A 15316-nucleotide genomic window follows, 5' to 3' on the forward strand; every position below is an offset into this window, starting at 1 on the left:
CGGCATTATTTTGAAGAGAGCTGAATAGGAAACCCGCAAGCCGGGAAAGGAATAAAGATGTCCTCCCTGTTGGAAAGGGGGGAAACTGCCCATTTTGTCTCAGTCCATCAACCCTGGAGAAAGAGGGGGAAAGGCAAGGGGCTATTCAGAAAAAAAAGCCCATATACACCTCACACAATACTAAAAGACTTTAAATTAACATCCATGAATATTAAATTACTTCGGCCTGAAAAAGATTGAATAAAAGATATACTTGACCCAGACGGCTTTGCATATTTTCGTACTCCAAAGCACATCATTAAAACCTATTCAGATTGTTTATGCCATTTTAATTCCGATATGATTACTGTATATTGAACATTAATAAAAAAAAAAAAAAGAACAGAAAATTTGTGTTTGTACTTGTACTAGTTCATCCACATGTTGCATTAGAAATTACGCAATAATTTCATATAATCAATTGTCCACTATTTTTAATAAACGAATAATGAATGAATATAATTACTGATCTAATGGTGAATGCTGTGACTCAAAAGTAAGAAAACACTTGGACATTTTTTAACTCCGTTCCTCTCATGAAGAAAATCTATCGCTCAAAATGTAAGACAAAATTTCTATATTACGATAGCTATTCGAATGCCTCATTTTTGTCTTCTTAGTGGCAATTACAAAGAGATTGATATAACTGGATATTGTCAGTTTCTCGTATAGACAAACGAGATAAGCTACCAGCTAACAAATTTGAACCTGGGTTTAGTAAAGAGTCTTCACGCTGATAGTCAAGTTTGCTTCTAGGTTTTCCGTGCCAGAAGTGCTCCTGTTCGTCTCTCAGGAGCAAACAGCTGGAGCGGAGCTCACGGTGCTGAGATGGGGCTTGTTATTTTAGCCAAAACGCGGTTGTTGGATCCTGAACATCAACACACACATCGCTCCCCCTTCTTCTCCCACCCCCTCAGGAGTAGCCACTCAATAAAGAGTGTGGCGTTTTTTTTTCTCCTCTGGTTGAACAAGTCTAAAGAACACAAGGGGAGGGTCATTAATAACTAATTACCGTGGGTCAGACCTGACGCATATAAAGCCCACCGGGACCTTGGTAAGGCGAACCATTCTCTCGACACTTAGCAAGAAGAGAGCACATTGGCATTGCATTGGCCTCAGACTGATCAATCGATTACATTCGCCTTTTACCACATAGATTTACGCTTTAAATTTAACAGCAAGGGGGCTACTGTCAGGTTTTATCGCAGGGATATTAGTTAAGGGTTTCATCATGGGTTCAGTGTTGCCTGCAGATGCTCTGGTTCTGAAGGCTGGATTTAAGCAGCAGACTCTGGCCCTGTCCGACATCATCACATCAGACATCCTGCACAGTTTCCTGTACGGCCGCTGGAGGAACGTCCTGGGCGAACACCTGTTCGAGGAGAAGACCAGCACTGTCAGCCCCAAAACTGCCTTCACCGCCGAGGTCCTGGCGCAGTCGTTCTCCGGAGGTGAGTCCGCAAGATTTCACCTCATTCGTTGATTATGGGAACGTCTTGAATAAATGTGTTTGCTATAGTATTTATTTATTCTTATTGCAAATTAGATCCGATGTGAAACTGTTTAATGTGGAGGCAAGGCCAGTTTTGTGTGGATTGCATATTTAAAATACAATTAATGACAATTAAAAGTGGTTGAAATTAAAGAGAAAAAAGTCAAATATATTTAAAAGTCTTTTAAAATAATTTAGTGGCTTATATGACGATTGAAAAGGGGGTGAATTGATTAAAATGATGCAGTACAATAAGCTTATTCAAAGATTTTACAGGTAAAAATACATGCATGATTAAAGTCGGCTCGTGCGAATTGGGGGTCTTAAAATGTGTTCTTTATACAGTATGCATCTCAACGGCATTTTTAAACATTTTAATAACCACAAAAGTTAGATTAAAGTGATAAAAGTCAGATTGCGTAAATAGCCGCTTTCGCCTTCACCTGAGGAAATGGCAACAGTTGCTCAAGTTCCGGGGGTCGTATATTGACAACATATAAGTTGCCTATTGTCATTTGTAAGCTATTACTACTTTTCCAATATATGATATAGTTATTGCAAGTTAATAATAATTTTACTATTGACAGCTAATGCATAATGTGTTAGAGGGGCCGAAAAACATTTGGGTTGCACAAGACGGACTTCAGCGGAAATATTATAAATTACTTTTTCTTAAGTAAATCCCTTAAAAGTAATTAAATAATTAGCACACGGTTTCGAAGATGAATATATGTGAATAAAACATAATTATTCTAAATGCATTAGGCTATAGGCTATCATAAAATCAGGATTTAAGCATGGCACAGCCTACAGTCAAGGGAAACCTATTTAAATAAGACTATTAAAATCATGAGGTAACGTCGTGCTTGACCTGAGAAAGTGAAGCAGGACGTTAGACAGAGAAAAGCCCGTCATTCATCAGCTCGGGACAGTCTCCACACCCCCGCTTTGACACTTTTCTCTCCTCTCAGGCGCATTTAAAGTTTTCCGTCCCGCTGGTAATATGCCGTGAAAGCTGATTCTATCGCTATTCATACCATGTCAAGCAGCTAATCTCCTTTTCTGCGTTTTGTCAGAAATTCCAGGGCCGTTTAAAGAAAGTTCTCGTTTCTTTCAGCGCACATTTAGTGCTACAAAGTTTCTGAAAGGATAATGAATACGGAATAAGCTATTTCTTGCCTATGAATATATAGCCTCGTCACATTTAAAGCGTAGAAAATTGCTGAATTCTTAAACGTAAAGACGCGTTTGACATTTATTTGTGTCTCGCCTGAAAGCCGTATTTAAGTCTTACTGATGGACACATTGCGCGTTGCTTTATATTGGCCTAGAATAAAATAGAATAGTTTTACAATATAAAAGGTTTTATGCACTTTGTTCTAAATTTACATTGTAACTATTTTTTTTTTCTTTTGCTTTAAATGCGCTTTCAAACAGGTTGCGTCATTGATTTTTTTTTTTTTTTTTTGGTCAAGTTTTTTTGTTTAAATTATTATATTTTTTTCCCTTGTTTTTATTAGATATTTAAACTAAATGTTCCAAATTAACGTTACACTTTATTTGGCGTTTTCTATCTCCAGAGGTCCAGAAACTCTCCAGTTTAGTGCTGCCAAGTGAAGTCATCATTGCGCAGAGCTCAATCCCTGGAGAAGGACTTGGCATCTTCTCCAAGACCTGGATAAAAGCTGGCACCGAGATGGGTCCCTTCACAGGCAGGGTCATTTCACCCGAGCATGTGGATCTCTTCAAGAACAACAATCTCATGTGGGAGGTAAGCAACATTCAACAGGTGTCGCATATACGGCCTCATTTTTTGGGGAGTTGATCCTCCCAAATTTTCATGCCAACCCAGAGATTCATGGCAAGCGTTTTTGTTGTTCTCAGGTTTTCAATGAAGATGGCACGGTGCGCTATTTCATCGATGCCAGCCAAGAGGATCATCGCAGCTGGATGACTTACATCAAATGCGCGCGCAACGAGCAAGAACAGAACCTGGAGGTCGTGCAGATCGGAAGCAGTATATTTTACAAAGCAGTAGAGGTTCGTTTCATATAGCCTACCTTTTTCCTAATTTGATATTTATGTAATTTGTATGTTTAGAATCGTCATACTTCGAAGTACTTTCACGTTTAAATGTTATTCCATCATTGTTATTAACATCTATTCATTCAACTAAAATTGCATTTTTATTATTTCTATTTGAGTTTTATTTTTCTATTTTGAGTTTTTAGAGATTAAGCTAAATTTGGTTCAAATTGTAAGGCAGCATAAAAGTTTAAAAATAGATAGATACTTGAGTAATTTAATCTTTGGTTTTAGTATAAAATGAAAACACTTTGAAATATTAAAGCATTTACATTTTTTTTTTTTCATTAACAGACAATACCTCCAGATCAAGAGCTGCTTGTGTGGTATGGAAATTCCCAAAACACTTTCCTGGGTATCCCTGGAGTCCCTGGCATAGAGGAGGAACAACAGAAGATTAAAAAAAGTGGTAAGTAATTCAGTCACTTCAGGGCTTCGGGTGGGCTTCAGGCTGATCTTTATCATAATGCTACAATAGCCTGAGTTAAAACTCCATTAGCATGTGTTTGAAGTCCGCTGACAGAGCTCTCTCCTCTCCCCACAGATGATTTCCACCTGTGCGACACCTCCTCCACTGCGTCGCTTTCCACTGCCAGCCGCATGCGCTGCGTCATCTGCCACCGCGGCTTCAACTCCCGCAGTAACCTGCGCTCTCACATGCGCATACACACTCTGGACAAGCCCTTCGTCTGCCGTTTCTGCAACCGCCGCTTTAGCCAGTCCTCCACCCTCCGTAACCACGTGCGCCTCCACACGGGCGAGCGCCCCTACAAGTGCCATGTCTGCCAGAGCGCATACTCCCAGTTGGCAGGACTGCGGGCGCACCAGAAAAGTGCCAGGCACCGGCCGGCCAACACAGGCTCTGTAGTGGGGCTGCAGGCCCACTCGCCCCCTCCTCCACCTCCTCAACTGGCACAGGTTCCACACCACCCGGCCTCCCTGGTGCATCACATACCCACCATGGTGCTATGAGAAGGCATGAAGCATCTTAGATGTTTGCAATCTCACAGGCTGTTCTTCAGTGCTGCCAGCTCATGTGTCGAAGTTTGTCTATGACAAGCTGACCCTGAGTACTATCACCTTTAGGGGATTCTTCGCAGTTCCTTAAAGGTGAAGAAGTGGTCAGATATGATGAACGATGCCTGCAGAACTCAGTTATGACAGCACTGAAGTGAAAAGGATGGCCATGGAATGTTCATGTTGAATTTATTGCCAGAGCTACTGTTCACACACTGATGGCTCTTTGTTCCGGCGGATATCTGTCACATTATATCTGATCAAACACGATCATTTTATTTAAACAGTTGTCAGTGTATCTTTTAGTCATATTTGCATGCAAAAGTATTGTTTTGTCCCTCTCCACTAAGGATAAACCCACATCAGCTCATTTGTTTTAGCCTCTATGAAGGATCCACTCGGATCAAGCACCACTTAGTGACTGATTTGTGTCACTGCAGCCCAATCAGAGTAGTGGGTCTCAAAGCATGTTTATTGTGAATGAACAATATGAAGTATGTAAAGGAATGTATATACGATTTGAAGATTTACTTCCAACAACATGGAATAGTCACTTTATCTGTGTATGTATGTAAAGCTTAAAGTATTATTACAAAACTTGGTTCTATTATATTATGTATACTATGTTTGCTTATGAAAATTATTTGGGTATTCACTTGTCTGCTCAATAAATAATTAACAAATAATCTCAGATTTTGTCACTTTTTTAATTATTTATTGTGCTATGATAATACAGAACTAAAAATTTAAATGGCTGTAAAAATATCTACCTAATTCAACCTAGAAGCTATAATTATTTTGGCATTCAGTCATTCAACTCACTTTTAAATATGTTGTCATTGAATCTTAACAATTTAAATTTAAGTTGGTTATAATGACTTTAAGTAATTAAGTAATGAAAAAATCACATATTGGTCATATTTTGTACAGTTAATTGTACAAAATATCAATGATGTCTTTACTCATTTTTTCTCTTTGAGAACCCTCAGTAAATGCTCTTCAACATATTATATTTACATTTATTATTTAGCAGATGCTTTTATTCAAAGCGACTTACAATTTGGGAATACATCAAGAGATTCATCTTAAAGAGGCAAAAGGACATAGGAGTGCTCTTCATATCAAGTTTCAACCACTGTTCAAATAAATACTAGCTAGACAGAGAAAGATGAAAAAATATATACATTTTTTTTATTTTTTAGGATGAAGCAACATGACAAAAGAGGTAAGCTTTCAGCTGTCACTTGAAAAATGTCAGGGAATCAGCATTCCGCAAAGGGGTTGGAAGATCATTCCACCAGCCAGGAATGGTAAACGAAAATGTTCTGGAAAGTGATTTTGTACCTCTTTGTGATGCTGCCATGAGGCGGGGATGTAGATTTTATAAGAGTGAGTGGAAATAGGTGGGTCTGAGCCTGAGGCAGTTCTATATGAAAGCATCAATGTCTTAAACAGGCTCTTTTTGGGCTCGTTAAAGACCAGTCATGCCACTGCATTCTGAAACATTTGTAAAGGTTTTACTGTGCATGAAGGAAGTCTAGCCAGAAGAGCATTGCAGTAATCCAGCCTAGAAATGACAAGGGCCTGGACAAGAAGTTCCAGGTGAAGTCATGCTGTAGATTTGGAGTGGCCAGGAAGATAAGAAGCTCAGTATTTGCCAGGTCGAGCTGTAGGTGATGTTCTTTCATCCTTGCTGAGATGTCCGCCAGGCAACCTGAGATCCATGCAGCCACTGTTGGGTCATCTGGTAGAAATGAGAGATAGAGCTGTGTGTCATCAGCATATCAATGGTAGGAGAAACCATCTGTTTGTATAATGGGTCCCAGTGATGTAGTGTACAGTATATGGAGAAGAGGAGGGGTCAAAGAATTGATCCATGAGGAACCCCAGTGACCAGTTGATTTGCTTTGGATACCTCCCCACCCCATGCCACCCTGAAAGACCTAACAGTGAGATGGGATACAAACCAGCAAAGTGGAATCCCTGTGATTCCCAATGATGAGAGGGTGGACGGGAGGATCTGAATATTCACCGTGTCAAAAGCAGCAGACAGAGGCAGCAAAATAAGAACTGATGTTTTGGAATCAGCTTTTCAGTCCGCAGGGCTTCAGTGAAATGGCAACGGTTGAATGGCAACTTAAGAAGCCTGACTGGTTAGGATCCAGTTGGTTGTTCTGTATAAGAAATAATGATACCTGGTTAAAAACAACTTGTTTTAGTGTTTTTGCTATGAAAGGAAGGAGAGAGACAGATCTGTAGCTATATGTACAGGACAGACCAAAAGTTTGGAAACATTACTATTTTTAATGTTTTTGAAAGAAGTTTCTTCTGCTCATCAAGCCTGCATTTGTTTGATCAAAAATACAGAAAAAACAGTAATATTGTGAAATATTATTACAATTTAAAATAATAGTTTTCCATTTGAATATACTTTAAAGAAATAATTTATTCCTGTGATGCAAAGCTGAATTTTCAGCATCATTACTCCAGCCTTCAGTGTCACATGTAACATCAGTCTATCACATGATCATTTAGAAATCATTCTAATATTCTGATTTATTATGAGTGTTGGAAACAGTTCTGCTGTCTAATATATTTGATGAATAAAAGGTTAAAAAGAACTGCATTTATTCAAAATAAAATTCTAATATTATATATTCTAATAATATATTTTCTTTACTATCACTTTTCAAGTATTGATTATATATATAAAAAAAAAAAATACTGACCCCAAATTACTGACCAGTAGTGTACAAAATATTCATATTTTAAAAACATAGCTTCTCTCTTTTTTTTTTTTTTTTTTTTTTTTACTTTTTAATTCATCAAAGTATCCTAAAACAGTATCACTGAAAAAATATTAAGCAGCAGAACTGTTTCCAACTTTGATAATGAATCATCATATTAGAATGATTTCTAAAGGATCATGTGATAATGATCCTAAAAATTCAGCTTTCCATTACAGAAATAAATTATAATTCAAAGTATAATAAATTTTAAAACAATTTTTTTAGATTGTAATAATATATCACAATATTTACAATGCAGGCTTGATGAGCAGAAGAAACGTTTTTTTTTTTTTTTTTTTTTTGCATTAACGTCCAGAGATGAGAAATAAGTAATTGAGGGAAGAGAGTAAAGATGGGAGGGTGAAAGGGAGCGCAGGTTTCATCTAAAGTAACAGGTAGAGCGGTTGGTGGCACACAGGTAGGAACATGTAGGTTAAATGATCAGATATGTGTAGAGTGTAGAGAATAAATGATCAGATATGTGTAGAGTTTTTAACAAAATGTTGTCTGCAGTACAATTGCGTGTGATAAAAGTTAGTCAAGTTGGTTCCCTGATTTGTGACTGCTTGTAGTGGTAAGACATTTGAAATCAAATGAAGCTAGGAGTGAATGGAAGTCTGCAGCATTAAGCTGGTCCAGATGCATGTTAAAGTCACCAAAGACTAAAAGTGGATTGATATCCTCCAGGAATGAGGACAGCAGACCATTCAGCTCTTCTAGGAAGGTGCCCAATTGAAAATTTAGTGGGTTTCTGTGTTTCTGTGTAAATTTTAACCAAATTCAGTAACTCAATGACCATAAATGACCTAAGTCAATAATCATACAGATGTCCAATTGATATAGAATTACACAATTATATAACTACCTATGGGAAGAAAACATCTCCATAAAAAACCCTTTTAGTTGAAAACAGAACTATGCTTTATTTTCATTGTGACTTGCACGATGACTTAGCAAACTGCACAGTGATGATATGAGCATTTCATAATCAAACATTAAACATTTACACCAGTGAGAAGTGGTGGGTGGTGGTGGAGTTAAGCTAATCATTATGACTGATGTATTTCACATATTTGGACTATAGCTATCGTTACTAAAACTAAACCTCAAAAAACATTTTGGGAACTATTTCAAGACAATTACTCAAAGCAAGCAAAGCAGATATTAATTTGGCTGACAAAAACTAACCAAATGCCAGACCTGTTTTTATAAGAAGCAAATAGTCTATGATGGCACGTTTATTTTTTCTCTGTATATTTCATCTCTTCTTCTGCATTACTGTCCAGGAAAGTGTGTAAGTTGCAATTTAAATCATTTTTAAAAAATCTACAAAACAGAAATACTGATCTGTATTATCAAAAAGCAGAACGGCAAAACGAATAATGATAACTAAACTTTAAACTTCTGTACACTCTTGAAAAACAGCTGTTAGTAATCTTTTATGTTTGTCTGAAATTAAGCATTTAGTGTATATTTACTACATCATTTGTTTTGTTTTTTGCATCTGCCATGCTCGGATAGCGACCCACAGACAACAAAATATTTTGTTTTGCAGATACCTAATCACTGCACCTAAACTGCTGAGACTCGATGCTTTGGAAAATGTGGTGGTGCAGTTGTTTGGATATGACCAGGAAATTACAGTACATCTTTACCTGAAGAGCACACTAGCACCAGTTTATAAAGAATATGCATCTCAGTCCCTGAAGCTCAATGCCGTGAATAACTATCAAGCTTCAGCTACTTTACGGGTAGGACTGCAAATTTGGAAAAAGATCCCAGAAGAAAATTTTTGTATGACTTTTGGCTTGGATATGTTGTAATTTACAGTTGCAAATTGTTTTTTTAACTGATTTTATGTAATTCATGAATACTATTTTCAGAAAAGCTTTTTTTCTGTTTCACAGATAATGCCCAGAGATTTCCCTAAAGAGGACAAGTTTGTCTACCTTCAAGCGATCTCCTCTGCTTTCTCTGCACATGAAAAAATTCCAGTCACCACTGTGAATGGGTTTCTCTTCATCGAAACTGACAAGCCACTGTACACACCCGAACAAGAGGGTCAGTATGAGAAAAATCATTCATATGTGATGTGTGTAAGGCTACATGGGGCAACTTTTTGAGCAATGTTGAACAACTTTCAACAATATTGCTGTCAACGGGCAACCAGGTGAGACACAGGGCCCATGAGGAATCTAAAATATCCAGAAAGAAATTCTTTACCCATTCTCAATGGGAACGTGTACAAGCAAAATTGCTCATAAAGCTGGCCTGTGTATCATCAGCCTAAGAGTGCGAGTTTATGTACTGTATGAAGAGAAAGATTGAGTGAGTAAATGAAAGAATCCATCTTTTGAATCTGTTTGCTTTCTAGTACAAGTGCGTGTTTACTCCCTTAACGAGGAGCTGAGGAAATCTAGACGAACTGTCACCCTTACATTCGTGGTGAGTGAACCTCATACTTCACTTGAATTTTGATTGCTATATGTGAACCTTGTGTTAATGTTTCAACTTCTATTTAGGACCCTAACGGTATCAAAGTAGAGATGATTGATATGGCAGACATCATTGGAGCAAAACCACTTCTTCCATCATTCAAAATACCTTTAAAGCCAACGTAAGACACAGACTATTAGAATTATTTTTGAGTTGATCTGATGTTTAAATGCTCGGTCAGGTATAGTAACACTCTGGTTTGCTGAAATCCGGCTTGCATGTGAATTTCTATGCTAGTTCATATGGACCCATAATGATCTCAATAATAATTTACGCAAAAGACACAATGCACGCATGCGTAACCCAATTCACATGCATGAGAAATAACTGACGTGCACGAAATATATATGTCACAAAAAATACAAATGCACAAAATAAATATATATGTATTCATAAAATACATTTCACAAATCCAAAAAATCATTCACAGATGCACAACTATGTACAAAATGTTTTAATGTTTTAAATTCACAAATTTATCACGGGCTGTGAATGTGAATCACCTAGGATTTGTGTATTTTTGTGACTTTTCCTGGCAGCGAACTCCTCCCATATGGCACACTCTTTAGCCAATCAGATTTGAAGTATGAATCATAGATATACATAATAAAGGCCTTATTTATGTATATATGTATAGTATGAATCATGTGCCCTAGGTGTGCCCATAGACATGGGCATGCCTACCTGGATGTTGACGTATTACTTTTTGCTGTAACGCAGTAGTGTAAGGCATTACTAATCAATTTTCAGTAATATTTTACTCGGTAAATGTTCAGTAACGCTTTCGTTACAACACACTTTTAGCCCAAAATGTAATTGTTCAAAGAAAAGAAAAAATAGCAAGACTGCAAGACATTAACGAATCAAAAAAGAAGCAAACGATTTCTATTTCCTGTTCACGGTCAGTCATAGCTGCATGTGGTGTCCACCTCTGATATATTTGTTTAACCATTTTTTTTTATTTATTCATCTCTCACTGGTGGAACTTTGTATTGTATGATGTAGTCCAGTGAAGGTGTTTTTAGGGCAGGTTTTACAGGAGAGCTGCGAGGATAATGACATGACACAGGATGATTTCGGACTCTGTGCTCGAGGTACGAGCGAGGATATTAGCTTTCCCATGGCTCTCGCAGGCCAGTTTAAAATATGCTAATGGACGGAAATGGCAGAATGGTGAGATGGACGTATGCGCATCTTGTCATTTTACAATTGCATATGGCATTGTAGTTTACATATAGTCCTGTTGTGTCTAATATGAATTGACCCAAGCAATTCACAGATATTGCCAGATAATCACTTTACCTCTTGCCATACTTTTAACAAACTTGGAACGTTTGTGATTCTGGCCGTCATCCTCTCTTGCATTGTCTTGAGCCTTCACTTTGCCAATAATAAACTATATATTGTTAGTTGCATGGATAGCCCACAGTAATTATTATCAATATGCCTTCTACTGGATGTAAAATGCTCTGCAGTACATTTTGTCATTAAGATTAGATTAGATTCAACTTTATTGTCATTATGTAGAGTACAAGTACAGAGCTAAAGAAATGCAGTTAGCATCTAACCAGAAGTGCAAGAATATAGTGTTTTATATACATATAAGTGCAGAGTAAGTGAATCTATGATATAAAGTTGAGTGGAGAGAACCTTCAGGACATACCTGTGCCTTCGCTTCAGGATGACCTTGGAGTTGCCAGGCCCGAACCCAAGACAAGAGGTGCTCACATAGAGTGCCCTATAAGTCTCCTACTTGCTTAACCGATGCTAGCATCACTAGCAGAGCAGTTTTCAGTGAAAGAGAACGTAAGTCGGCACTCTGAAGCAGTTCGAAGGGCGGCTCTTTGTGGCCCCTAAGAACCGTGGATAGGTCCCATGTGGGGATCGTGAAGGGGCGTGAAGGGGTGAAGGAGGGTTCAGCCTTCTGGACCCCTTCAGAAAACAAACAACCAAGTTGTTCTTGAGCCCACAGCTTGGGTCTGGGGTGCCATATCATTCCGTTTGCTTTAGAGAGGATTTCCCGTATTAAGGGGATCGGCCATGGCTCTGCTGGCGACAGCTGCGAGGTTGGCTCCTCCACAGAGAGACTACCAGGAGGACCTTGTGGGCGTCCTCTTTGATTTGTCTGATGACCTGGGGGATCAGAACGATCAGGGCCTGGGCCAGTCATGGGCCAGAGCATTCTTGACTTTTGAAAAATGGATTGGGCAATGAGAATTGTCTTCGGAGGAGAAAAGGACAACTTCTGCCATCCCAAACACATCCTAAAACCTTTGAACAGTCTGGGGATGGAGCCACCATTCCTCTGAAGAGAGGTTGACAACCTGGGACAACATGTCCGCCCCTGTGTTCAGAACGCCCTGCACATGCGCTGCCCTCAACAAGAGCACGTGGTGCTAGGCCCACTATAGGATGCTTTTCACTAGAGTGAATAAGGGTTTTGAGGAGAGACCGCCTTGGTAATTTATGAAGGACACCACTGTCATGTTGTCCGACCGGTCTAGGATGAGGTTCCATCCCAGGAGGGGTAGGAAAGCATAAAGAGCTCAAATAGAGAGCCAGCATTTTCAGGCGGTTGGTATGGATCTTGTTTCTCATCCAGACACCAAAATGATGGATGGCCTCGGCACATGGCTCCCCAGCCCGTCTTGGAAGCATCTGTGAAGATGACTTTCCACCTGGCAACTATCCCCTCCGCTGCTCAAATTTTCTATGAGTTGCCGAATGGCCAAAGTGTGTTCCGGCGAAACTACGGCCCTCATAGGGATCGAGTCGATAATTGTCCCCAGGAACGTGATAAGCTGGCTGGAGGACAACGAGCTCTTGAAAAAATTTATCCTGAGCCCCAAACACTAGGTCAGTGATCCTCAAATCTGACTTGCGAGATCCAGTTTCCTGCAGAGTTTAGCTCCGACTCTAATTAAACACACCTGCCTGTGATTTTCTAATTATCCTGAAGACACTGATTAGCAAACTCATGCGTGTTTGATTAGGGTTAGAGCTAAACTTCGCAGGAAAGTGGATCTCGCGAGCCAGATTTGAGGATCACTGCACTAGGTGGTTGAGGAAGAGGGACCTGTGATCTACCAGCTCTGCCTCCGACTGGGCCGAAATGAGACAGTCGTCGAGGTAATTCATTATGCAAAATCCCATCTTTCTCAGAGGGGAAAGAGCCGCATCTATGCCCTTAATAAAAGTGCGGGGAGCCACGGACAGCCCGAACGGAAGGACCATGTATTGATATGCCACTCCCTCGAAAGTGAATCTCAAGAAGCATCTGTCATGGGGGGGATATCTGGATGTGAAAGTAAGCATCTTTCAAATCCAGGGAAAAGAACCAGTCCTCTGGGTGTATTTCTGCGAGGATCTGCTTCAAAGTGATCATTCTGAATGAGCGCTTCATCAGGGCCCTGTTCAGATGTCTTAAATCAAGGATGGGTCTGAGACAACCATCCTTTTTGGGGATGAGGAAGTACTGGCTGTAGAAGCCTAACTCATGTCTGTGCTGGACGGACCACTTCTATGGCCCTTTTCGCCAGCATAGGTTTTACCTCTGAGCGAAGGACATGCACATCCTCAACTGTCACAGATGATAGGACCACACCGTTGAATAATGGGGGCCTCCAAGCGAATGTAACTATGCAGTATGTAACCATGTTGTATTGTTTTCAACACCCACTATGACACTCCGGGGATGGCCTGTCATGCCTCTGTCCGCATGACGAGGAGTTGTGTTGGTTCGGGCTATCAGGAACTGTAGTGCTTGTAAATAGTGGAAGAGAAAATCTGCTCTCTTTTTGAGTTTTATTGAATCCGCTATAATAGTGGTGCGCTGCCAGGGTGCTATGCTGGGGTCTGTGCAGGCAACAAACACATCGCTTCGAACACCTGGAACAGAATGGGGTAACAGGAAGGCAAGACAAGGCAATTTGGAGGGTGGTCCAGCCGCAGCGGGACTAAGCCTCCCCCTCCTCCTGACTGCTGCATCAGCGTGGGACTTCCCCAGACATCACATGCACTCATCGTGCCCATCATCAGCTTGCAGGGGGGCCCTGCACGTGCCACAGCTGTGGCGCAACATTTACAACAATGCTGCAAAATTTGTTCTAGGAAATTTGTTATTTTAGAAACCTCAGCAAAAATAGGTGGAAGCCACCGAAGCGGGATCTACACTCAGTTCAGTTCAGTTCTTTTATTTAACTAAGTTAAAACTCATTGAACTCATAAGTTAAAACTCATTAAAATCTCAAACTGACCGGGCGCTTGTGAAGCGGCGTGGGAGCAGAGTATCTAATGTAAAGCAGAATGAATCAGGTTGCCTCGGTGAGACGGCTGCTTATATAGGCCGATGCCCTGCCCCTTTTGGCGGGCTTGCTCTGACAGAGAGAGATGGTGAAAGACTGCATCTTAAACATTTAATTAATTGACTTTTCACATGATGTATTACACTGATACAATTATCATTCAGCCATAAATTTTACTTTAAAAGAATGATTAAAACTCTAAATGGGACACTTTACCAGCGGTTTCTAGAACAGAGTCAAACCAGTATCTCAGACATATTGCAACAGACATATTCAACTGTGCTACGTTTGTACTCCATAATTGTCCATTCATATTTCATGTTAAAGTCACATTGCAATTAATCATGGTCAGGTCATTACATAGACATTTTATTGCCAAAGAATTCAGAAAACTTGAATAAATTAATAAATCTTATACAGCAACTGTAACAACTGACTTGTTTTAAATTTTTTAATTCTGACATAAAACCAGAACAATAACAAGAACATTTAACAATGCAGAAAGCTTTACACTATGAACATGTTATGGGGTCCTGTTACAAACAACAACAACAAAAATGTGGTAATAATGCATGACATAAAAAGCTGTTGTAACTGTCAAAAAGAGTGGGTTGCAACATGACAGTTTTGAAAGAGCTACAGTTAAAACTTCTAGATTCACATCCCCTCATGACTTGTGGCAGGGGATGAAGTAGGAATAGGAGGGTCATGGGTGTCTCAGCAGATACTTATTCATCTGAAATAAATAGTATCTGCAGCATAAACAAATTTAAATGAAATGTACATGGTCTCCATTGGGTTAATGTTATCACATTGTCATCACTTGAATGTGAGCCATCACATAACTCTATGAACAAGACAAGCTCTGCAGTGACAGCTCTTTCATATTATCAATAACAAAAAGTATATTTTCATAATCGTATATTTATTTACCACATGTCCAATGAGTAAAAACTTTATTTGATGCTTTACACTTAGTTTCTCAATCTAATATCTTAATGTGGTATGGTATCCACATGAATAATGATTCTTTATTAAATAAACAAGAATTGATCAATATTAAATCATAATTCTATAAACAGCAGCCTCTGGTT

At 39.2% G+C, this 15316-nt stretch overlaps 2 protein-coding genes across 2 annotated transcripts in view; both read left to right on the plus strand.

Moving 5' to 3' along the window:
* The first annotated feature begins 1024 nt into the window (after positions 1-1024).
* On the plus strand, positions 1025-5319 carry prdm12b (PR domain containing 12b). Its single transcript, XM_026212307.1, has 5 exons — positions 1025-1490; positions 3112-3302; positions 3416-3571; positions 3911-4025; positions 4161-5319. Exons 1-5 carry the CDS (start codon positions 1271-1273, stop codon positions 4586-4588), a joined length of 1110 nt encoding a protein of 369 aa, XP_026068092.1. The 5' UTR covers positions 1025-1270; the 3' UTR covers positions 4589-5319.
* Positions 5320-8449: 3130 nt separating this feature from the next.
* LOC113049716 (complement C5-like) overlaps positions 8450-15316 on the plus strand; it is a 29576-nt gene continuing 22709 nt past the window's right edge. Inside the window, exons 1-5 of the mRNA XM_026212313.1 lie at positions 8450-8716; positions 8978-9173; positions 9330-9483; positions 9797-9867; positions 9945-10039. Of these exons, the coding sequence (XP_026068098.1) occupies positions 8649-8716; positions 8978-9173; positions 9330-9483; positions 9797-9867; positions 9945-10039 (584 nt within the window). The 5' untranslated portion in view covers positions 8450-8648. The remainder of the gene's footprint in view (positions 8717-8977; positions 9174-9329; positions 9484-9796; positions 9868-9944; positions 10040-15316) is intronic.

This window comes from Carassius auratus, chromosome 30 (genome assembly GCF_003368295.1).
Source record: "Carassius auratus strain Wakin chromosome 30, ASM336829v1, whole genome shotgun sequence".
Classification (NCBI taxonomy): domain Eukaryota; kingdom Metazoa; phylum Chordata; class Actinopteri; order Cypriniformes; family Cyprinidae; genus Carassius; species Carassius auratus.